At 38.9% G+C, this 23,642-nt stretch overlaps 2 protein-coding genes across 4 annotated transcripts; one reads left to right on the top strand and one right to left on the bottom strand.

Moving 5' to 3' along the window:
• Window positions 1-18: 18 nt before the first annotated feature.
• Window positions 19-13,404, top strand: LOC139934498 (ribosome assembly protein METTL17, mitochondrial-like). The gene is made up of 11 exons (XM_071928752.1): window positions 19-142; window positions 1,768-1,912; window positions 2,326-2,457; window positions 2,975-3,086; window positions 3,614-3,695; window positions 4,770-4,843; window positions 5,137-5,320; window positions 6,831-7,127; window positions 8,810-8,969; window positions 10,800-10,929; window positions 11,665-13,404. Exons 1-11 carry the CDS (start codon window positions 35-37, stop codon window positions 11,816-11,818), a joined length of 1,578 nt encoding a protein of 525 aa, XP_071784853.1. The 5' UTR covers window positions 19-34; the 3' UTR covers window positions 11,819-13,404.
• On the bottom strand, window positions 12,387-22,363 carry LOC139934499 (heterogeneous nuclear ribonucleoprotein C-like). Of its 3 annotated transcripts, none has more exons than XM_071928753.1 (6): window positions 22,256-22,363; window positions 19,244-19,341; window positions 17,995-18,424; window positions 17,310-17,382; window positions 16,478-16,587; window positions 12,387-14,637 (listed from the first exon to the last, which is right to left on the bottom strand). In XM_071928753.1, the coding sequence occupies exons 3-6, from the start codon at window positions 18,410-18,412 to the stop codon at window positions 14,471-14,473; spliced, it is 768 nt and encodes a 255-aa protein (XP_071784854.1). In that variant the 5' UTR covers window positions 18,413-18,424; window positions 19,244-19,341; window positions 22,256-22,363; the 3' UTR covers window positions 12,387-14,470. The 3 variants fall into 3 exon arrangements, with proteins under 3 accessions (XP_071784854.1, XP_071784855.1, XP_071784856.1); XM_071928755.1 differs by having other exon boundaries at window positions 14,495-15,833; XM_071928754.1 differs by lacking the exon at window positions 19,244-19,341 and having other exon boundaries at window positions 22,256-22,359.
• Window positions 22,364-23,642: the final 1,279 nt, after the last annotated feature.

Raw genomic sequence — 23,642 nt, forward strand, 5'->3', positions numbered from 1 at the left:
GTTGGTGATCGTGTGATTGAAAATTAAAAACAAAATGGCAGCCTCCATGAGTGTCACGTTGGGAATGCATGGAATGGGAGTTTTCGTCAGGGTAAAGCCGCGTCAAACAAATAGCTCAAGCATTTTCAAGTTTCAGAGGAGGGTGAGTTGGAGCGTGTAATTTTGATGGGAAAACCAAAATGATGAGGTTTAGTTGAGCTGCTGAGGGTTGAGTGAAAAACTGGGAGCACTGCCACTGCCACTGCCAGCTAGACTGCTGCGCTGGTCAGATCAGAAATTAAATTGGCCCCTTTTTGGCCCCGCCCCTTTTCCCATGTGCTTAGTCCTTGACCTTGTTTTATATGCCAAAGCAGTTTTATTTGTGAAAAAAATCCGGAAAATAAGATAAACATTTATCCCATACATAATGACAATGTCAATGAATTGAAACGTCAGTGGCAGTGGGATATGGAAACTTTTCCATGAAACCAAACCAGCCTCAAAAGTTCTGATAACATAACCCTCCTCCAGCGCGAAGGCGAAGCCGGAGCTTAAACGGCAACAAGTCAACAGATTGGAAACAGATTTGCTCAATTTTTACCACTTTCTTGTCAACAATATCATATGCTTCCCACAATGAAAATGAACATCAGGCTCAATTTGAGTTTGTGCTTACAAATTTTGTCATCACTTTGCTCATCAAGTTTCCTCAGACACGAGACCCAGTAACTGGGGTGCTGTACTCATTTTTACCCTGAAATACAGCCGCGCCGATAATGACAAATTAAGAGAAAAAAAAGAGAAAAGCCCCCCAGTAACTGGGTCTACTCAGAATTTTTATTTGAATTTTTTGAAAATTGCACTCTATTGAAATGTTGGGCGCGATCGGTCAATCTGCGCGATCAACCGATCGCGCTGCACTATTGAACGTTCAAATTAAGATCAATTGGTCGCACAGCAATCGGTCGATCGCGCAACAATCAGTTGATCGCGCAACAATCGGTCGATCGCGCAATGACATCTTTGCGCGACTGACCGATTGCGCTACGAGTATTTTTTTCCCGTTATCAGCGGATCGCGCAGGACAGGCTTTGTGCGATCTACCGATCGTGCAGGAATGGGTTTGCGCGATCGACCGATCGTGCAGGAATGGTTTGGTGCGTTCGACCGATCGTGCAGGTAAACTATTCCTTGGGGCGATTTCTCAAAGCAATAAAATTCGTAGCTGGACAAATTTTCAGTATCACCATAGTGATTTATATAGTGACGTCACACTACGATTGATTTGCAGTTACAATCAATGTTACATCTTGTCATCTTTGTGAATTCGGCCCCTGAACATCAGCCGATTGTGCCTAACAATTCCTGCACAATCGGCTGATTTTGTGCAGGTCGGCCGATCGCGCAAAACCATTCTTGCACAATCGGCCGATCACTCATAACCATTCCTGCACAATCGGCCTATCGCGCAAAATCATTCCTGCACAATCGGCCGATCGTGCCGAGCCATTCCCGCATGATCGGTTGATCGCGCATGTTCGTTGCCGAACAATGCGCGATCGACCGATTGTTGCGCGATCGACCGATTGTTGCGCGATCGACCGATTGTTGCGCGATCGACCGATTGCTGCGCGATCGACCAATTGCTGCGCGACCAATAGATATTTCAATAGCGCAGCGTGATCGGTCGATAGCGCAGCGCGATCAACCGATCGCGCAGATTGACCGATCGCGCCCAACAGAAACACTGTTTTTTGACAAATTTGTGATGTTTTCCTGATAATGCAGCTGGCTACTGTGGCAAAGTACAAGACTTCAGTTGATGACTCTTTAGTCGGACTGGCAACTTTTAGAAAACATCCTGGCATCATACGACCTAAATCAGTCAGACTTCCGGATGCATTGCTGCAGAATGTGATCAAATACCTAGCTGGTGAGTAACTTGTTGCGATAATCGTAACCCTTGATTGATCCCCTCGACATTCAAAGACCGGATGGTTTTGAGGGGCCATTGGAAAAAAATTCAAAAATTTTACAATCCTTATTTGAACCCATTTACCATCAGGCCTGTGTGATTCGTTTTTGAAAGGGCAAGGGCGTTGAGGCATTTTCTCCTTGGAAAGGGCACCATATGAGTAACTGGAGCATTTCAAGGGCACCAAGGCATTGACCAGGGGGCATGGAGGCAATTGCCTTGGTTGCCTCCTTGAAGTAACAGACAAATTTTTCTTTTTTCCCCCTGGTAGTCTTCACTTGAGTAGCTTTGCATTGTTTTGATGTTGTTTGTTTTTTTCAAAAATATTATTAATCATAAATTCTTGATTGTTTATGTTTTTCTCGAGCCAGACAAGCCAGTGAAGCAGCTTCAACCGAATGCCGCTGCAATGGCAAGGTACCTCTTGGGACGTCAACGACCGCTTGAACGAGCTGATCTCCGTGCAAAGGCAAAGGAATTTGCATCAATTCAAGGGGTTAACGGTATGTTAAGCCTTTCCAGACCTGCAATTTCATCTTAGCGAGGGCAAGACCACGTCCATTGTACCAAGGGCACTTCCAAATGGGGAGCCTATGAAAGGGGCACCAAAGGGGCAGGAAGGTCAAGATCAAGGGGCAACAGTAATTCCATGCCTGCTTGTTTGTTACAACAAGACACAAGCAGTGCACAATATTAAGTGCGCGTTATGCCATGTATTTCAACTTGTGAGTTACAGATACAGTTTTTAATAGGCCCTATTGTTTTGAATGTGACTTCGTTTCGGAGGGAAATATTTCAGAGAAACAATGTTTCCAGTATAAACTTTTAATCGGTATATAAAGCTTGTGATGTTTTTTATCTTTACAAATCCTGTTTTATCAATAACCGATGGGAACCCATGCTAATATCCCCTCTCTAGGTATTGCCCACAATTGTTTTTTGAATATTGGCTTATCGAAGGAGGATGACTTGTCTGAACAAAAAAAAAATAAAAATCTTGCTGTCGTTATCTTTTTTAAGATATCGATGACGAAATGATTAGGAGTCCCGACTTATCCAAGGAAAACAAAAAGAAAATTGCATCTGTGATGAGTAAACTGAAGAGACACATCTATCACTGGCATCCTATCACGTGAGTAGATTCTGCAATCAAATAATAATGGACACTTTTTGGACATGCTAAGCTAATCTTAATGTGGTAAAGACAATGGACACTGTTGGTAATTGTCAAAGACCGGTCTTCTCACTTGGTGTATCTCAACTTATGCACAAAATAACAAACCTGTGCAAATTTGAGCTCAATCGGTCGTCGAATTTGCGAGATAATAATGAAAGAAAAAACACCCTTGCACACGAAGTTGTGTGCTTTCTGATGCTTGATTTTGAGACCTCAAATTCTAAACTTGAGGTCAAATTCGTGGAAAATTACTTCTTTCTCAAAAACTACGTCACTTCAGAGGAAGCCTTTTCTTACAATGTTTGATACTATCAACCTCTCCCCATTACTCTTTACCAAGTAAGGTTTTATGTAATTATTTTGAGTAACTACCAATAGTGTCCACTGCCTTTAAGCACTTTGTAATCAGTACTTTTCTAATTCTTGTAGGAAAAAAATCACAAATAAAATTACAACATTTACCTTTCTCCCTGTTACTACAGCTATAATGAGACCACTTCATGTGCATATATGATGTCAAGGATTGCCCCAAACTATGCAGTGACCTACAGAGTTCTAAATGAGGTACTTCCTGAATAATTCCTGAATTTAATTATTTTAAAACTTAATAAGGTATCATATTAATGATATGGCTTTAAAAGTGAAGACAACTGAAACATCAGCAATGATATCAATGTGATGTGGTGTCTTAAACATTATGTGTGTTGAGAAACGCTTGCCTTATAGGCCCCAATTAGGTAGTTTAATTTAAGCTTGTCATTTTTTCAAAATGAGCTAACGGTGAATGCTAGTCTTTGAAAATTACCAATAGTGTCCACTGTCTTTAAGTGGTTTAAATCCAATACTGAGTTTTGTCAGGAAGCTTCTTCTGAGTCGCTATCGTTCGAGTCCAAGTCTCAGGTCATTTGGGGTGAAGTCTGAATTTTGAGTAAAGTCATGAGTCACTTTGTTCAAGTGAGTCTGAGTTTTAGTCGCGTGTCACTTTTTTCTTGTGAGTCTGAGTTTAAGTCACGAGTCACTTTGTCCAAGTGAGTCTGAGTTTAAGTCACAAGTCATTGTACAAAGAAGAAAAAAAAGGAAACCTGTCCAAAATAGTGACATCTGGGGTGGATTTCACAAAGAGTTAGACTGGACTAGTCTTACTCGTCCTAACTTAGGACATATCTCCTAGCTTACCCATGACAACTAGCCCTAACTCTTTTTTGAAATCGACCCCCTGGTATATCAAACGCAAGCGTGTGTCAGCTAGGAGATTTTTTGTCTTCTAAGCTAATAAGCCATTTTTAGATATAGTGGACACAATAACTACAGGTGTCACTTCTGGGTCCGGGTAAGTTTCTCCACCCAAACCAAACAGTACACTGCTGTAGTGTCCACTTTATCTCAAACAGGCTTATTGTCTTTGCATGGTAGCTCTCTGTGACATTTCCCTTGGTTCATATTCTCCAATGTCAATGGGAAAACCCACTGTTTTATATTGTTATATTGATTGATATTTGACACAAATCACTGCAGTAATTGTATTTTTTTCAATTTGGTTTCAACATTTGCTGTTATTATCTATTTTTAGCAACCATTAGGCCTATAAACAAAGATATCTCCTTGAATACTTTTGTTTTTGTTTTTGTGGATTGACAGATCAGGAAAAGGATGGCAGATTTTACACCTGAAAACCTGCTGGATTTTGGTTCTGGTGTCGGAACAACAGCCTGGTATGTTTGGCTTGATTTTATACATCTACATTTATATAGGATTATAAAGTCAAAACTCATCTCAAATCATATCTATTTCGGAAACAATAGCCTTCAAACTTAACTATTCATTGTCTTGTGTATTAGCAGAGTTCTTGTTTTTTGCGCCAGGAGTGTCATCATTGACAGACATGACGCACTAGAAATGTTCAAACCAATCACAAAACCAAAGGTATATATATGTTGCCTTCAAATGAAATCCACCCAGATTTCTTCAGAAACTTGACCTATATAAGCGTATTTGTTTTTTTTAGGGCTGCTCATTCACTGTGGGGTGACTCACTCAGTGAATTCTTCTGTGTGGATACGTCGAGATCTATGCATGAGTTATCTGATACACTCATGAGAGATAATAGTACAGAAGAGGAAGAGGAGGCTGGGAACAAGACTATCATCAAGGGAATCTACCTCAGACATTTCCTTCCAGTCTCAATTCAGGTATGTAGTACTTGACTGGTCTGGTTCATTCTGTCTTTATTCTGCTGGTCCTGGACATGGCATCTGTTTCCTTAAAGGCAGTGTACACTATTGGTAATTACTCAAAATAATTATTAGCATAAAACCTTACTTGGTAACGAGTAATAGGGAGAGATTGATAGTATAAAACATTGTGAGAAACAGCTCCCTCTAAAGTGACGCAGTTTTCGAGAAAGAAGTAATTTTCCACGAATTTGATTTCGAGACCTCAGATTTAGAATTTGAGGTCTCGAAATCAAGCATCTGAAACAACTTCGTGTGACCAAGGATGTTTTTCTTTCATTAATATCTTGCAACTTCGACGACCAATTGAGCTCAAATTTTCACAGGTTTGTTATTTTATGCATATGTTGAGATACACCAAGTGAAAAGACTGGTCTTTGACATTTTACCAATAGTGTCCACTGTCTTTAAGCAAGACACTTAATGGGCATTGGACACTATTTTGTAATTACTCAAAATAATTGTTAGCATAACTTAGTTGGCAACAAGCAATGGAGAGCTGTTGAAAATTGTGAGAAACGACTCCCTCTGAAGTAACATAGTTTTTGAGAAAGGTAATTTCTCACTCAAAAATTCAAAGGCTTCAGGCCTGAAGTCTTTCAATTGTTTGGTATGCATCTGAAAGCAAACAAATTTGTGCAACAAGGGCGTTTTTTCCTTTCATTATTCTCTTGTAACTTCGATGACCAATTGAGTCCACATTTTCACAGATGTGTTATTTTATGCATGTTGGGATGTACACCAAGTGAGAAGACTGGTCTTTGACGATTGCCAAAGGTTAGGTGTCCAATGACTTTAAAGCCATTGGACACTTTCGGTAAACAGTATTGTCCAAAGGCCCACACTTCGTGTATCACAACCAATATAAAAAATATCAAACCTGTGAAAATTTAGGCTCAATCGGTCATCGGAGTTGGGAGAACATAACGGGGAAAACCCACCCTTGTTTCCGCACGTTTCGCCGTGTCATGACAAGTGTTTAAAATAAATCCGTATTCTCGACAACGAGAATTGATAATTGTTTTAATGTTTTCTCGAAAAGTAAGGCATTTCATGGAATAATATTTCAAGAGAAGTCTTTCACCATTACCTTCTGTAAACCCTGTAAGTTATTTGTAAATCTGTGAACTTTTTTTTTTTTTCTGTTCCGAAAGTGTCCAGTGGCTTTAACCATTGCATCAACCTTCCGACGAGACATAAAGCCATTGGTCCAGTGTGTTCTGTCATGTATCTAAAAGAGAAGGGGTTCGCCCTGGTGTTCCTGGCGTGGTCTGGGAGCAATATACGCCACCTCACTTTGTTCACCTTTCAAGGTGTTATATCATGGACGCTCAGCCTCACAAAATCGTATTCAACCATCATGCTCAATTTGGTTGGATAATTCAGCGCCAGGCAGACTGGTGCCAGGAATGTCATTTATGACAGACATGGCACCTTATAAAAATTGATACACAATTGTTTCTTTCAGAAAAAGTACGACTTGACGGTCAGTTCCTTCTCTCTGCTTGAGTTACCAAGTAAGGCGGACCGTTTAAACACACTGAGAACTCTATGGCATAAAACAGAGCAATATTTAGTCCTGATTGAGTGTGGTACAAACGAAGGATATCAAACTATCATGGAGGCCAGAGATTTTATTTTGAACGATCTGAAGGAGGAAGCAGAGAGGAGTTCACAGGGACAAGCTGTCGGAAGATTGAGGAACAGAGAAGAGCTTGGAGAAGAGGCAGATCCTATGGATGCTGTTGGTCATGTCTTTGCTCCGGTAAAAGATCTTTTATCACATCCCGGTTTCGACAGGCGATCAAGAGTAGCGCCGAAGCTAATAGATTAGGAGTGACTCTAAGGCGACCCAAATAACTTTAGGTTTCAGACAGGTTTAACGTCATATTTATATTAGGTTTAGCTCATAATAATAGAACAACTGCATAAGAAAGTCTCTAGGCGCTCATGACCAGCTTGAAGTCTGGTCTGAAACAAAAATGTTCCAGAGTCATTTTGAACGAGAGCAACAGTCGATCTGTTGACTTCCAGCGCATCCAGTCGCTCCTAACTGATTCAGATGTCAAACTTTTTATGCGCTTAATTCAATAATTTGGTTCAGCACAACTCTCGAGCTCCTGTCTGAACCGGTGTCCTTAATGTTTATTGGTAAAATTCTGTTAACTGTAGTATCTACATGTAGTACTACAGGGTGTCTCAAAAAAAAGGTAATCCTACTTTAAAGGGTTTTTATGGCCAGACTATTATGTTTACCAGCAGAAAGCATGGCATCATCTTAAAGCTGAAACCTTGTGCTTTCCAATGATACATTTGGTTACATTCCAGGGTCATGCATCAGCGAGCACCATTGTCTTGAAAATGTGGTGCAAAAATGCAGTTGGTTCACTTTTGAACCCATGTCATTCTGGCCTTCAGACAGTGTGTAAACCTCAGGTTGTCACAAACGGTTCAGCTAATAACAGCAGAGTGGTCAAGAAAAGGTATGAAACCAGAAGTTTGCTGGGATCTCTCTCACACCGCTCAAGAAGCCACTCACAGAAAGTATGTCTTCTTGCAAGATCAGGAAGCAGAAGTTCATGATGGATGTGAAGATGTGGAACAGATGGAAGTGAAGGTTCAGATGAGTGATCCGATTAAAAGTGGTGTGGCTCTGTCCAACACCATTCCCTCTTGCACTTGTCTCCCGTGGGTGGTCAATCGATCAGTTGCTGTCGTAGGATAGCGATGTTTTCCTGAGATCTCGCTGTCCTTGGCCTGAACTTCCTTTGTTGCGATTGAGGCTGGTTCCTGATGTGCTTCATACTTTCTCACATTGGCCCAGATTGTTTCTTTGTGGGTGGATCTCGATCTGGGAATGCTTCTCCAAATGCATCCTGTGTAGCCTGCAAAAAGTTCTGGTTTCATACCATTTCTTGACCACAAATATTCTCTGTTCTGCCGTTAGCTGAACCATTGTGACAACCTGAGGTTTACACACTGTCTGAAGGCCAGAATGACAAGGGTTTAAAAGTGAACCAACTGCATTTTTGGACCACATTTTCAAGACAATGGTGCTCGCTGATGCATGACCCTGGAATGTAACTAAATGTATCATTGGAAAGCACAAGGTTTCAGCTTTAAGATGATGCCATACTTTCTGCTGGTAAACATAAAAGTCTGGCCATAAAAACCCTTTAAAGTAGGATTACCTTTTTTTTGAGACACCCTGTAGTAGAAAATGAGTGCATCACAAAACTGAATTTGACTGTAGAGCCATTTCTTTAAAGAGGGACACTCGCCATGATTTGCCAGGATTTTCCTGTTTTCAGGATTTCATTGATTAATGCCTTCAGAAAGAGGCGAAGTTTCATTAATAGCAAGGAAGACATAGTCCTTGTTATAATCAAAACTCTCTATTAGAGTTGTGATTGAGGTGATGTAGAGATTTCTTTGTTTTCTCCATAGTGTCAACACGATCTTGCCTGCCCTAGAGTCACTGATGGTTCTGGCACACCATGTAATTTTGAGCAGGATTTCCATCACTTCAATAAAAAAGGGTTGGTGTCAGAGTTGACATCGGAACGATTTTGCTACTTGGTGCTAAAAAAAGGTCCAAGAGTGCCAGGTAAATATATTTTCAAGAATTTGTCTAACGCACGTACGAATTTGTAAAGATGGACTACACTGCATTGTCAGGAGGCCCTCCACCTCATATGGATATTTTTTCAACCTTAAAAATATTTTAATCTGAGAAATGATTCATGTTTCTCAGAAGGGTTGGTGTCTGTGTGTAAAGAAAGATGTGGTTGTAACCCCTGTCTCCTCTTTAAAACTGGATTGAATCAACCTTCTTGTGAAATTACCAGGAAAGTTTGTTGCTGTTTTCTCAGCATGTAGACACTACCTGCAGCTGAAACTTTCACATTTGACTTGTATCATATCTTTCTTGTAACATGTCTTTCTAATTGTGCATACAAATCAGCATTACAATGACAAATACCTATAACCCTTCCTTTAAGTGTTTCCCTTGCTTAAAGACATGGACACAATTGGTAATTGTCAAAGACCAATCTTCACAGTTGGTGAATCTCAACATATGCATAAAATAACAAACCTGTGAAAATTGTAGCTTAATTGGTCGTCGAAGTTGCGAGATAATAATGAAAGAAAAACACCCTTGTCACACGATGTTGTGTGCTTTCAGATGCTTGATTTTGAGACCTCATATTCTGAATCCGAGGTCTTTAAATCAAATTGGTTGAAAATTACTTCATTCTCAAAAACTGTGTTACTTTAGAGGGAGCCGTTTCTCACGATGTTTTATACTAACAAAAGCTCTCCATTACTCAATACCAAGTAAGGTTTTATGCTAATAAATATTTTGAGTAATTACCAATAGTGTCCACTGCCTTTAAGGCTATGATCAGGTTTTTAGAAATGAATGTTTGCCACAAACATTTATAGACATTTCTTTTCAAAGAGCTATAGTTGTTTATTATTATGACTTTTATGATGTTTACTATGTGCTATGGGGCAGATTTATATTTCCGTCATCTTTTGTAACACTCTTAACAATTTTATTATTATTATTATTATTATTATTACTATTATTATTATTATTATTATTATGAAATAAACCACAGGGGAAAATTTAAAAAATTGTATCCCCTTAAAAAGGTGGTTCCTTTCTGGGCACTTCCAAGGGGGCCAATTTCATAGAGCTGCTTAAGCAAAAAAATTGTTTAAGTACGAAAATAGCTCGCTTATTTTTCACATGTTACTGGCAATAATTTCATGCGATATACATTGCTTGTGACTGGTATCTAGCTGTTGTTTACTTAGCATAACAATTGAGTGGAGTCTTGGCTGGTAATCTGATTTTACTGAGCAAGGATTTTTTTGCTACAGCGAAATTTTGTGCTTCAGCAGCTCTATGAAATTGGGCCCAGGTTAAATCATAAGCTTGGATGGGACCTTTTTCCACTGTACATGTACATGTACAGGGTATTAACCGCAAACTTTACTGCATACTATTGCTGTAGTATTATTATTATTTACAGCTTACCAATATGCTTACTGTCTATTGATTCCTGTGTTGCAAATCCCTAGGATGACCACAGGGTTGAAGCCTCTTCTCTAAATATTAACAATGGGAATTTGTTAATTGAGTAGATGTAATATCATGTAGGCCCTATGATAAATATTTGTATTTAGTAGTATATGTAATTTTGGGTATATTCCTATTGTATTTCATTTCATATATTTGGCAGCAAACGTGAAAAATCTTGACAGTGTGGAGTTACTATTTGAATTGTGTTGCGTGTCAAAGACACCTATATTTTTGTAGGATGCTCAGAGTCAACTGTTACAAATTCCTGTGATTGTTTTTATTTTCCAGCTTAATCAACCATTCCATTCTATTCTATGTTTTGTTCTTTTTGTTTGTCATTAACAGGTGATAATGACAACCATTGGCCTAGGATAGTCAGACCTGTTCTAGCTCGATCTCGTCACGTCATCTGCAGACTGTGCTGTGCTAACGGTCAACTACAAGAAACGGTCATCACTAAGACCAAACATGGAAGGTTAGCTCAATAAGATTTTTTGTTTTTTCTTCAAAAGTCTATAATTTGTGCATGTGTGTTGTGCATTTTTCGGTCACCTTATTAGTTATGAGCTTTTGACAAAATAGCAGTTTCATGGCTTACCCCTGAATTCTGCGCTGGTGATCACTATTCTTTGCTTAAAGGAACACGTTGCCTTGGATCGGTCGAGTTGGTCTTTGAAAAGCGTTTGTAACCGTTTTTTATAAAATGCATATGGGTAGAAAGATGTTGTAAAAGTAGAATACAATGATCCACAAAAACATGCCTCGAAATTGCGTGGTTTTCCTTTTACCTCGTCGACTAACACGTCGGCCATTTATGGGGGTCAAAATTTTGACTCCCATAAATGGCCGACCATGTAAGTTCGCACAGTAGAAGGAAAACCACGCAATTTCGAGGCAAACTTGTGTGGATCATTGTATTCTACTTTTAAAATAGCTTTCCAACCATATGCATTTTATAAAAAACGGTTACAAACGCTTTTGTTTTGACCAACTCGTCAGGTCCAAGGCAACGTGTTCCTTTAACATGGCAAGTGCCAAATTTCTGCACTACCTGTGTCAGTGAAGAATGCAAGTAACATGGAGTTTGTGAAATACGGTTTATTTGATGGAATATTTGTTTGTATTTTTTCATAAGACCTCAATCTATTGGAAATAAAGTGCTTCACAAATTTAAACGAACTTCAATTTTGTTTCTGTATCCTTCCTATAGAGAGCTGTATCGATGTGCAAGATATTCAAAATGGGGAGATCTTCTTCCGATATCGAAACAATCCGAGCCAAAATCCGAGCCAAAATCCGAGCCAAAATCTATTGAAGCAGCACGTGAAGACCACGACAATTCTCAAACAGACGAATGTCCTTGATGATTTTTCTGCAGTAATTTGTGTGTCTTTATATGATGAGGATCGCGTTTTAGAAAAGTCTGAACTTGGAAGGACAAATCTGTCAAATGGAAAGTGTGCACAAGCTTTTAAAGGAAACTTTAGTATTTGCATGTACTGTTTTGTAAATACCATCGGTACACACTACTGCATTTTGGGGATGTATATTTATAGGGAAAATGGCAGTTTTTGTCATAAATGATGTTTTTGAGAAACTGCATAAATCACTCTGAGCCAAGGAGAGCTTCTAGAAGCTACTTTACGCAGTGCCAAGACTGCACTCATCTCTACATATTGTATATTAACTAATTTGAGATACTTGTGATTAACCTGAGGGGCACTTTTGATTCACGGTCGATACCTTCCCTGTAGAAGGAAAAACAATAGTTTAAAAACACCTTGGTCCTTGGGTGGCACCTCACCCCATCCTGCCCTAGGCTAAACTGCTGGGTTTTGGGGTTTTTTTTTAAAGAAAATGTTGTTTAGTTGTAAGGACATACAGAAATTCCACAACGTCAACTTTGGAATAAAGAATTTCCACAATATCAGGTCGTTTTACACAAGTGTTTTATTGTGTTACTCATAATTACAATGCTCCATCTTTCATGCACATATCACTTTGTTATACATTACAGTTATTATACAACTCGTTTGTCAATCCCTTACAACTGAAAGATACAATAACGACTTTAATTTAGAATAAAGATCCTTTTTCCGAAACCCAGTAACCCATGCCGGATTATTTTCAGACAAAAATAACAACTTTTTCAATCTTTAGTTGTGCTACTTAATCTTTCTTTTTCAAGTAATAGAGCCAAACATTTCAGAATTTATCCTAAAAAATACTATGACACATCATTGGCTTGTCTTTTTTAAATTTGAGAAAAACTAAAGCAAAAAAGAAGTTTGAATAGACGATGTGACCTCTGACGTCACTCAAAAACCATAACATGATTCGCGCACATACTGCTGGGCAAAACTTTCGTGTTTCGGCAGCCAGCTAGAAGTGTTTGCAATCTTACCATGACTACGCATCTTTTTGCCCGGCGAAACATGACAGATACAGTGTTTTGTCAACAGAGGGCGGTTTGATTGTAAACATAGGTCACATTGTCCATAGGACCCAACAAATGAAAGTATACATGCAGGAAAATTTACATGCTGAAAAAAGAGGGTATCTAGGTAGTATTACGCTTTTTTGTTTTGTTTACGAGGGCACACCAAGAAATAAACTTCATTGACCAAGGTGAAATTTATCTACAGCAGTTGCAAAATATTTCAATTTTACTGCCAGGGTTGGATTTGCATCTACTGCACATGTGACAAAATGAATCTAGACTTGGCATCTGTTGGTATAGTAGGGGAACACTCATCGGTCAGGAAAACCCAACAGGTCATCTTTTCAAATTACTGAAAGAAATTTGTTTGCGGTTGGCAGGTTTCTGAATGTCGGTCAAGCAGGGAGCGATAATAAATTGTTTGTTATGCCCTACGGGTCACAAAGATACATTACAAAAGAAATATATGGTCAGAAATTATGCTTTCTGAAATATTTTAGTTCAGTTTTTGTTACAAAAAGGAACAGGGGTGGGGGGTCAAGTACTTAAGGAGAAAAACACATTTAAAACTAAAGAACGAAACAAAAAATTTGAACTGCATTTTGTTAGACAGAAAAAACTGCATGAATAACAAGTGTACATAATATAACTAAATAAATCAAACAATCCATAAACAAACCCAAGATATTTGATTCAATCAAAACAATATAAACCAGAAATGTGTTAAAATGTGAAAATAAGCAAGGGTATAAGGTTTCACTAAATAAAGGATAGACAATAGATTTATTGTCTACGGTACTTAAAAAATAATGATCAAGAACAACAAATAAAGGTTTACAAATGACCACACACTCCCAGTAACCAAAGTAAAGTGAACAACAAATGTTTTTGAAAATCAATGTTTGAAAATGAAATAATGGTAAAGATTTGGCAATAATACAGCAAAAACAACCGATGAAAAGGGGACTTGTGTCTTCTTAAAAATGTGCCCAGAAATATATTTTTTAAAATAATGTGGGTTATTTTTTATTAACATTTAGAGTTGTTGCTTTACTGCGCTAATGGAAGTTTGCAATATATTCACATACACCAGTGAACAGATGAGAAATGTTTCAGGTCTGTTGTGAGAAATTTCCAATTGCTTCCTAAACACACGTCAGACACAAGACAAAAGTCAACAGCGACTACAATGCCATGCATGCCATGTGCCCGCTATGTGCTCCCCAATGCCCCAGGATCCTGAGTTCCCCAAGGCCTTGGACTTCGCTCGTGATGGGCACTGCAATTTACCTCTAGTTTAAGGGGAATGGCAATAAATCAATCCATTAAGCTCCACCCCATTACGTATTGACCAATCACAACGCAATGAAGGTCCGACATGCGTACGAGTATACTTGGCGCGCGCGCAGAGTTGTGCTGAAAAGCAGTGGAGAGACTCGCGTGCTTGTGCTCACACATGCATTGGGGCGCAGCCTACTGGATCGGTCTATTTAACTCTGGTAAGGGGCACTCTAAGGGGTAGTTAGCAATTGTTTTGGGTGCCGTTGTTAATTTCGGGGGCCTGTCTCTCTGCTCTCTAACTGCGTTCATCGTAAAGGACATTCTGTTCATTGTCTGCTGCCGCCAGCTCCGCAGGATCATCAACATAAATTTGTGTCTTGTGGCCAATGGCCACGTGCTTCATCAACTCCCATGCATTGTCTGCCTCATCCTTGCAGTAGGAACAGATCCACTGGGAGGGACCTGTCGGATAAGATTATGGATCACCTTAAAGACGTAGATTGATCGACTTAACATATAAAAGAACATCACATACGGCTTTTTAGAGGTGTATTCCTCTCGGACTTTAATGAAGTAGATTTATTTCAGTCCATCGGATAGATCCAAGTTTGTTTGGCTGTGGCTCTAGCTGATTTTGGTAATGGCTTATACTTTCGCAACATGGCTTGGATATGTATTGCTATGTTCCAACCATAGCCCTAGCCAGAACTTTGACTTTGTCACACTGGACAGGAAATAGTATTGCCCCTTTGCAGGACTTTCGGTTCAAAATAAGTGAAGTTCCAAAACATGGCACCTGGCTTTTTTAGTAGCATTGACTCCTAGCATTGACTCTGAGCATTGACTCAAGAGTTCTGTCCGAGTTTATAACAATTAAAAATGAGAAGGAGACGAATGTAGACTGTGTTGGATGAGGCAGACCAGCTTGTTGGGAGTTGATAAAGGCGGCTGACGAATCAAAAGATTAGCTTAGCAAGCTTGACGTCCATGAGTTAAAGTATCTATGAATTTAGGACTCTAAATGGGCGCCTCTCCACCTTATCAGTAATTTATTTTGCTGGACCATCAGTTGGCTCAGGGGAGAAGCAATCAAAACTGAAGCTGAGAGTTTAGTTGTCAAAGTCTAGTTGCACTCCACCTAAATGAACACAGTTTTTTTTTCAAATTTCCTGGAGATATCCAAACGAGACACAAGACTTTTCAGAATTCGAACTGCCGTGTCCATGTACTGCCCTTTCTTAATTTTTTTCATTGCTATGAAATTATTTGTCTCAAAGTATATCTCATTGAATGGCATAAATCTACAGTGCCCTTAACCATGCTTTGTACAATCTTGTCCACTTTGTGTCATTCCATCTCACCATGAAAACAGATCAACACAAGAATTGTTAAAAAGGGGTCACACCACAAAAAAAGGATGACTAACCGACTTGCAAGATTTTCCGATTTCAAACAGAAGCTAATGGACTTCCGTCTTGATCTTAAAACAAATTCAAACCCCCCCCTTCCTAAAACCCCTCTCCAGCCCATCGTCTCCGCCTATTGTCTTCAGTCATCCATGAATATCTGCGTGTGATGTTCCTGAGCCACATGTCTCATCAACCCCCAACAACTGTCTGCCTTCTCCTTGCAATAAGCACACATCCACAAGGGGGGCTCTGTGTGGGTTCCAGGGTAGAAAAATAGGTGGTCATTTTTTTTTTACAAGAGTTTCTCCTCTCGACTCGTTTCCCTTCAAACTTTAAAATATGCAGGAATGGGGCTTCCCAGTGGAATGACAATTTATTCATATAGGAAGAAGAGATATCAAATTTCTCGTTCAGTTGTTTTTTTCCAATACTTTTCATAATGTGGAAAGTTACAGTGCTATGCAATATTATAAAAGTCTTATACACTGTACACGTTTAATGTACATACATACAGGACATTTTGTGTTAACTAGAACAAACAGTGCAAGGGCAGATCTGATTTTGCTGCTACATGTATACTTGAGCATATGATGATGTGGCGATCAAGCAGCAGCCGTAGCCCCCCCCCCCCACCCCATTTTAGACACAGCCGAAATCTTTTATAGAAAAAGCAACTAGAGGGCTGCATGTTCATCCACAATCGATATCCCTGCACACAGTAGCAGGGCTGGATTTCACAAAGAGTTAAGTCTAATCTTATCTAAAGTAAGGATGAGTTACTCGTTCCAACCTAAGACTGGTGGTGTTAAGTTTTCAACAAACTCCTTAGACTAGTCTTTGTGAAATCAATCCCACGAGTCGTAATGTCTTTAAGTTTGATCTAAGCCACTTACCCTGTCCGTCAAATTGTTGGGCCTTCCTCCCTGAGAAAGTCTTCTGTTTTTTGGCTGCTGGTGGGCCAGATGGAATAATGACAGGGAGACTAGCTGGATCAATGTAACCACTATCAAAAGAGATTGTTAAGGTGAATCAACCCTTTTATTGACTACAGTAAAACTTATTAACAAAAGATGGTTTTGGTGGTTCAATCTTCCGTCTCATAACATTGTCTTCTTCATGGTGTTAGCCGGATGGGTGTCTGGTGTTTTTTTGAAAACTTTTGGACACCTTGTTTTATCTGTCATTTACATCTACTTGTATTGTAAGTGATCAGTTTGGACACCCAGTTTTAAAATTTCGATCAAATTAAGACACCCTTTTACCAATCCTGGTTGCCTTGTTCTTCTCAATGTTCTTCAAATCGAAGAATGGACTTGTAAACCTGGCGTAAACTATCACAAGCCACTCTCAATCTTCTCCTTCCAATAATCACAACTCGAAACTCAACTTGGCAGTTATTTTCCACATTTTGATACTACATTTTAAGTTGTACTGGGCCCAATTTCATGGCTCTGCTTACCGCTGAATTCTGCGCTCACGTGCAAGCGCCAAATTTCTGCGCCATGTTACTAGGCATTCTAGGCTAACGAGGCTAGCTCCCAATTTTTGCGCTAGCCTCGTAAGCATAGAATGCCTGGTAACATGGAGTACGCAGGCGCAAAAGCCAAAACTTGCCGCTAACCCGTGAAACACGCTCGCCGTAAGCACAGAATTCCCTGCTTCCATAAGCGCCGATTCTGTGCAGAGCCATGAAATTGGGCCTTGGTCCTTTTATTTCAAGCTTACCTGCTTACAGTTCCCTGCACTCTCTTGAAACCTTTTGGCCTGTTGGGATTTGGTTCACTAGCAATTCTTACATCTGAAGGAAGATTTGAAAAGGGTGTGGTTGAAAATGTTCATTTTGTAGTGTTAGAACTAAAGAGTAATAATCCAAGAGGGAAACTGATAATTTACCCCGTCAGTTTTCCTTGTGGTATATTACTTGATATTTGTTACCAACAAATGTTGCATCCACTGGCTGCGGCTTCCCAGGTTGTATTGTGAATTAGGTGTGATCCCTGGTTACACGGCAGCTAACATTTGTACGGCTTCCGACTATTGCACCCTAAAGTTATCATATTGACCAAATAAAGAGACCGCTAACATAAGGCTACATAGCTCAGCTAGTAGAGTGTAGGTCCCTAGTTCAAATCTCGCTCTAGTAAATTTGTCTTTGTTCAAACCTTATTAGGTTTTTCTTAGGGTAGCCTGTGCTAACCAGGCCTGATATAGTCCATAGAGGCAATGAAGGCAATTGCCTCTGTGCCCATGGTCATAATCATTGCCTTCTTGCCCTTGAAATGCTCCAATTTACAATCTCCTCAAATGGTGCCCTTTACCAAGAAAATGCCTTGGTGCCCTTGCCACCTTCAAAAACGAACCGTACAGGCCTGCTTTAACGCATAATAACAAAATCAAACCATAGCCTTACCTAGGGGTTGTCTAGCCAGGACGGCTCCATATTCTCCTTCCCTAGCTTGCCTGGCATTGAGCTCATTGGTGTACTGCACAAAGCCAAAGCCCTCGTGGATACTGATCCCGGTAATCCTGCCATACTTGCCGAATAGCTTCTCAATATCCTGCTGCTGAACGAAGCCCGTATTAAGGTTCCCGATGAAGATGCGCGAAGCCTTGGACTTCATGTCGTTGAGGTTCGTCACGTTGCTGATGCCGGGGGTGAGCTGGGAGAATTGATTGGTGCCGCCATGGGCGCCTGCATTGTGGGGATTCCCGAACGGGCCTCCGTGTCCGTGTCCATGACCACCCTGTGGATTGCTAAAACCACTGTGCTGGCCATGACCAAAGCCGAATCCACCTGGATTATGGCCTCCAAACATACTGTTCATCATGTAACAGCCTTACTGTCAGTCGGAAAGAACAAATGAATATATGTTAATTATAAAAAAGGGTTAGTGGCACACACGCTTTCATAAGCAAAAAATTGTAAAATATCCATCAAAAAGATTGTAACCTCAACATATTCTCTTTCTTGAATATTCTATAAAAATCCCTCATTGAGCTCCAACAAAAATTAAGTTTCAGACCTGGTAGATGAACTTTTTTCATAAGATAATCCTAATGCAACACTAAAAATAATGACCTGTTTTTTGTCTGGAAATTAACCACTTTATTGTGTATTGATTCATTTATGACACCAATTCTAAATTCCGGACTCAATACTAAAGTACTTGGCATCTCATGCCATATACATGTAGGTTGTGGGCACCAACTTGAATCAATAGTCCCACCCTCACTGTTTTAGTGTCTGTTGATGTGAATATACAGACAACTTCCTTGATCTTTGCAGGTTTCTTCTAATTCTCTGTCACTGTTGTGTGCAACCAGAAAACAAAATCAATCAACAGATGAAAGCAGGTCTACTGAGCGTCAAGATCCCACAAATTTTCATCGATAAAAAATCTCCTTATGGGTAAACAGAAACACTTGACACAAGAATCTAAAAATATATCTGGCCCCGAAAACATATTCGTAAATAAATGCACAAAAATATAAAATAATTACACAAGTGGCAATTGGAGAACCGGTGGCTGTACAAAAACTCTAAGTATCAGTAATGGAAACAAAGGCAACCAATAAATAAACAAATTGAGAAAGACTTCATTTACAAAATGAAAGATATAAACACCAAATAAATAAATAAATTGAATAAAAATACTCACTGTTAGAAAAATGTTGTTCAATAAAAGTCAGCAATAAGGATCCCAAAAAAGGCTCCAAAAAGGTTGCCAAAAATGTCACGTTGGTAATGAAAAAAACACTGTAGGTAGATATAAAACAGAATAAATAGGAGCAATAAACAAAACAAAAAAACAATAAATGTCCTATTGTCTATCTTGACACTGTGTATGCAGATATATATTGAATAAATAGGAACAATAAACAAAATAAAAAACAACTATAAATTTCCTATTGTCTACTCTCGACCCGCCAATAACATGAAATGACAAGTAGAAACTACCCAAAAGTAACTTTAAAAAAAACAATTAGAAACTTGAATTATACAGAATCAGGAGAACCTTCCAAGTGTTTGGTAATATAAAGTTTATGGTTTTAGTCAAACTTATTGTTAGTTTAAAAAGCCCACACGCGGGTGTTGAATGCAAATATCCAGGCAGGGTCATATGCTTCAGTTGAAAAACATGAAACATACTTGCAATAAAAGGCTAAAAGTTTTTTGTTTTTTTTAACATCTTTTACATTGTATTAGTTGTCTATTGTTCCCATTAAACTCTGGTGAAAATCCACTAAAGGGGTGTCAATGTTACTGTATTACTATTATCCTTTGTAGGCAAGTGCAACCATTGATGGTAGCTTTTTCAATCATATTTTTAGCTTTTATGAAATAAAGCCTTATTTATAACATAAAACAAATGAAGTCATCTCAGTTTCACTCAAAAAGGTAGTAGTTGAGTTGACGGCGAGTTGACAGAAAGTAGTAAATGTATGAACGATGAGTATGACTATTAATTTAACTTTTCCACTACTGGGAAAAGGGGATTGTTGCTAAACTTATTATAATTTACAACAACAATTTATCAAACAAAAAAACAAGTGCCTTTGCAGGGTTTTCTTTACTAAAATTATTATTTCATTTGCTTCTCAGCGTCAGGGGCTGCCAATCAATCACCCTAAATAAATAACATAGATAAATAATGCCATTTATGATTTATAATAAGTATAATAAATACTTTGAATCTTTGTCTTCAACTAATGTTTGAACTTTTGAATGTTTAAAAGTACAAACAACATTTTCAAATCAAATATCCACCGACACCGGTCGTCAGTCGTCACCACACACACCGATGCGGAAAGATGACCGATAATGTCAAAATTTCGAAAAAATGAATCTAGCGCCCCAGTCACGGACTGGGTCTACCAAAAAAAGTGGTCATCTAACCTAAGTCAGGGTTTTTTATTTTACTTTCAGTCAATTTCAGTTTCTAAATTCTGAACTGAATAAAGCTCAAAGTACAAATTTACGAGAAAAAACTTTGGTAGGCCCCCTATCCCTATCTATTGTTTTTACGCTATATAAAGTAACTGTTAATAAAAGCCTTGATTGGCTTGCCCTCATTGCATACGATGACAACGGGAAGTACGCTATGTACATATCCATAAGCCTTTTTGAGGTATGGTGGACGTGATACACGCGCGTCACACACCGCGACTGATGCCACGCTCACCATGTTGGTGGTCATTAGGTTAACGTGTAAACGCCACGTCGCCCAAAAATGCGCACTTCACTGAATAACGTACGTTCTATTTCTATGGTCAATACGCACAAATTTACCACAACTTTACAGTGTTGTAGCATTGTGTCAGCCATACCTCAAAAAGGCTTATGGAGGTAGATGTCCACATGTACACCTAAGACTAAGTGTCTACTCCAAAAGTGAAACGTTCAACTCGTACCCAAGTCAACTCGTACCCAAGTCAACTCGTACCCAAAATATTGTACCCAAGTCAACTCGTACCCAAGTCAACTCGTACCCAAAATATTGTACCCAAGTCAACTCGTACCCAAGTCAACTCATACCCAGGTCAACTAGTACCAAGGTCAACTCATACCCAGGTCAACTCGTACCCAAGTCAACTCGTACCCAAAATATTGTACCCAAGTCAACTCGTACCCAAGTCAACTCGTACCCAGGTCAACTAGTACCAAGGTCAACTCGTACCCAAGTCAACTCGTACCGTACAACGTACATTGTATGCCGAAACGGATAATTTCCGTGCGGCGTGATTTTATAAGCGATAGGAAATAAAAATGATGTTCTACCATCATATGGAGCTCACTTTTATTAATAATATTCTCACGAATTTAATAATGTTTGTTCATCTCATTTCTGCTTTTTTCGCGAGGATTCATTCAGATCCATTATGGTTTCTTTTAATTTCCTGTGTTGACAGGTCGCGATGAAAGGCGTTGAGCAGATGCACACTAGTTCTTCATATGAAACCAATTATTTTCAATGAATTTCATGGTAACTATTCATTCAAATGATTCATTTGCGTATGTTATGATTATCGTTTTCCTATTCAAACAAATCAATTTTAACAAATATTGTTTCAACCCTTTGCGTAAGTTCTGATTATCTTTTTCCGAAAAAAGAAAAAACAAATTCATTCAAACAAGCCAATTAAAAAAAGTTCTTTAGTTCTGATTAATTTTCCCCACCGTACGTAGGGCCTAAGAAAAAAATAATAATTAGGCCCTAGGCCCGGCAATTGCGTATCTGTTCATTAGCTCTTGAGCTGCAACATGAAAAAAAACATCAAGAAAACAAAATCATTGAAACAATGAATAGCTATCTGTGATTAACAATATAAATAAATAAATTAAACTACAATAATACTTATTAGTACGAGTTGAAACAAAAAAAAATTGTAAAAATTTATTTGGTTGGGTACGAGTTGACTTGGGTACGAGTTGACTTGGGTACAAGTTGACCCGAATTCCTCCAAAACTTTTGGCACAAGTACATACATGTATGTATGCACATGTACATGTACTATGACTAGGCCTATATGATGTTATTATCATGCGATCGTGCCTACGTGCTACATCTGCAATCTGGATCGTATTTTTACATTGTATTCTGCTTACATTATTCACCACACAGAAAACAAAAAATGCCTGTAAATTCTTATTATGTCAAAGTTAAACTCACCGGCTGCTACACACCGTGAAATTCCTACATTTGTGATTTGTTTAGTTCTTTTGTTTCCAAAAGCGAAATTTACATTGAATCATTGAGCTAATCGACAATGGATAATGTTTCGTTGGTAACCAACAATTTTTTTTGTAATAAAATAATATGACTATTATTTTAACGTTCCCGGTACTGAAGATGCATGAACGTAACAATTGAGCGCACATTTTGAGATCGACGTGGAAGAAAGGAGACGGGTACCAGCCATTTAAAGTTTCAGGGGGAACCACACCCACAAATAAACCAGTCACTAGCACAGGTTTAATCGAAATCGCTAGCATGCTTGGGAACGCGGCTGTATTATTTAGAATTAATAATACTTGTTTGATACTAAACTTGAAGAGAACACACTTTCTAAAGATCATGATATTGATAATAAAATGATGTCACTATTTTGTTTTTTAGTCCAAGCAAGCGCCTTTGTCTTTCATACAATTTATGCACTCACAAACAAACAAAGAACAAACAACCAAAAAGAAGACACAACATAGAAAACAAGCAACAGTTGTACTAAAATTATGTTTACTTCAATTTTACTTTGCTGCATAATGTTATTCTTTTGCCATTCAACGATCGAGCCACAGCATTCCAGAGAAAAGTTATGAAAAGAGGATTTACCGTTTTAGTGTAGTGATTTACATTTAGTGGTGAAAGTGAATTGAATTGAATTGAATTGAAGTTTGTGGTTTGTGTGGTTAAGGGAACACCTTGCTTAATATTTATAAAGTGAGCGAGCAACTGATGGATGTTCATAGGTTTCTTCTTTTCTATTTTAGTGTTGTTTGTTGTAAACGAGAATTCTACTTCTACTTCTACGTGGTACTCGGCAATGTCCGTAAGTCAGGATATAACGCCAAGGAAGATATATTCCCGGGGTGCGGGGGGGGGGGCTCAGCTTTCTCATGATTCAGAATACTTGGCATCAACAAATATTACCAAAAGAATCGAGATTGCGCCAGCAATAAAGAACACCCGAGACAAACCATTCAAGCCAGATTTGGCCGTAGTAAAACACTTGTACTATTTTGCTAATAATAACCAAGTTCTACCTCTACTCTCTACGACTGTTTTAGTAGAGTGTTGTTTCTTTTATTGCTCCAATAAAATTGAAACAGGTTGTTTGGTGTGTACAGAATGCGGTTACCGCGACACGAAAGATAAACAATCCACTGAAAACACACTTGCACTTTTCCCGTCCAATTTCCACAGCGCCCACAGTCTAGTCTAGCCTTTGGTATGCAAACAATTTGGCGGTACTCTAATGCAGCTCGTACTCAATGACCTTGTAGACGGTTTCTGAACCAGAAATAGGTGGCTGAAAAGCTGACAATCTGATAGGTCTATT

Source organism: Asterias amurensis, chromosome 3 (genome assembly GCF_032118995.1).
Source record: "Asterias amurensis chromosome 3, ASM3211899v1".
NCBI lineage: Eukaryota > Metazoa > Echinodermata > Asteroidea > Forcipulatida > Asteriidae > Asterias > Asterias amurensis.

Excerpts from the sequence above, each read along its gene's own strand:
- LOC139934498 (XM_071928752.1), top strand. The coding sequence starts at position 35 with ATGGCAGCCTCCATGAGTGTCACGTTGGGAATGCATGGAATGGGAGTT. Across the intron at positions 143-1,767 it reads TTTTCAAGTTTCAGAGGAGG|CTGGCTACTGTGGCAAAGTA; the intron begins GTGAGTTGGAGC and ends CTGATAATGCAG. Across the intron at positions 4,844-5,136 it reads GGTGTCGGAACAACAGCCTG|GGCTGCTCATTCACTGTGGG; the intron begins GTATGTTTGGCT and ends TGTTTTTTTTAG.
- LOC139934499 (XM_071928753.1), bottom strand. The coding sequence starts at position 18,412 with ATGATGAACAGTATGTTTGGAGGCCATAATCCAGGTGGATTCGGCTTT. Across the intron at positions 17,383-17,994 it reads CCTGGCTAGACAACCCCTAG|ATGTAAGAATTGCTAGTGAA; the intron begins GTAAGGCTATGG and ends ATCTTCCTTCAG. Across the intron at positions 14,638-16,477 it reads CCAACAATTTGACGGACAGG|GTCCCTCCCAGTGGATCTGT; the intron begins GTAAGTGGCTTA and ends CTTATCCGACAG.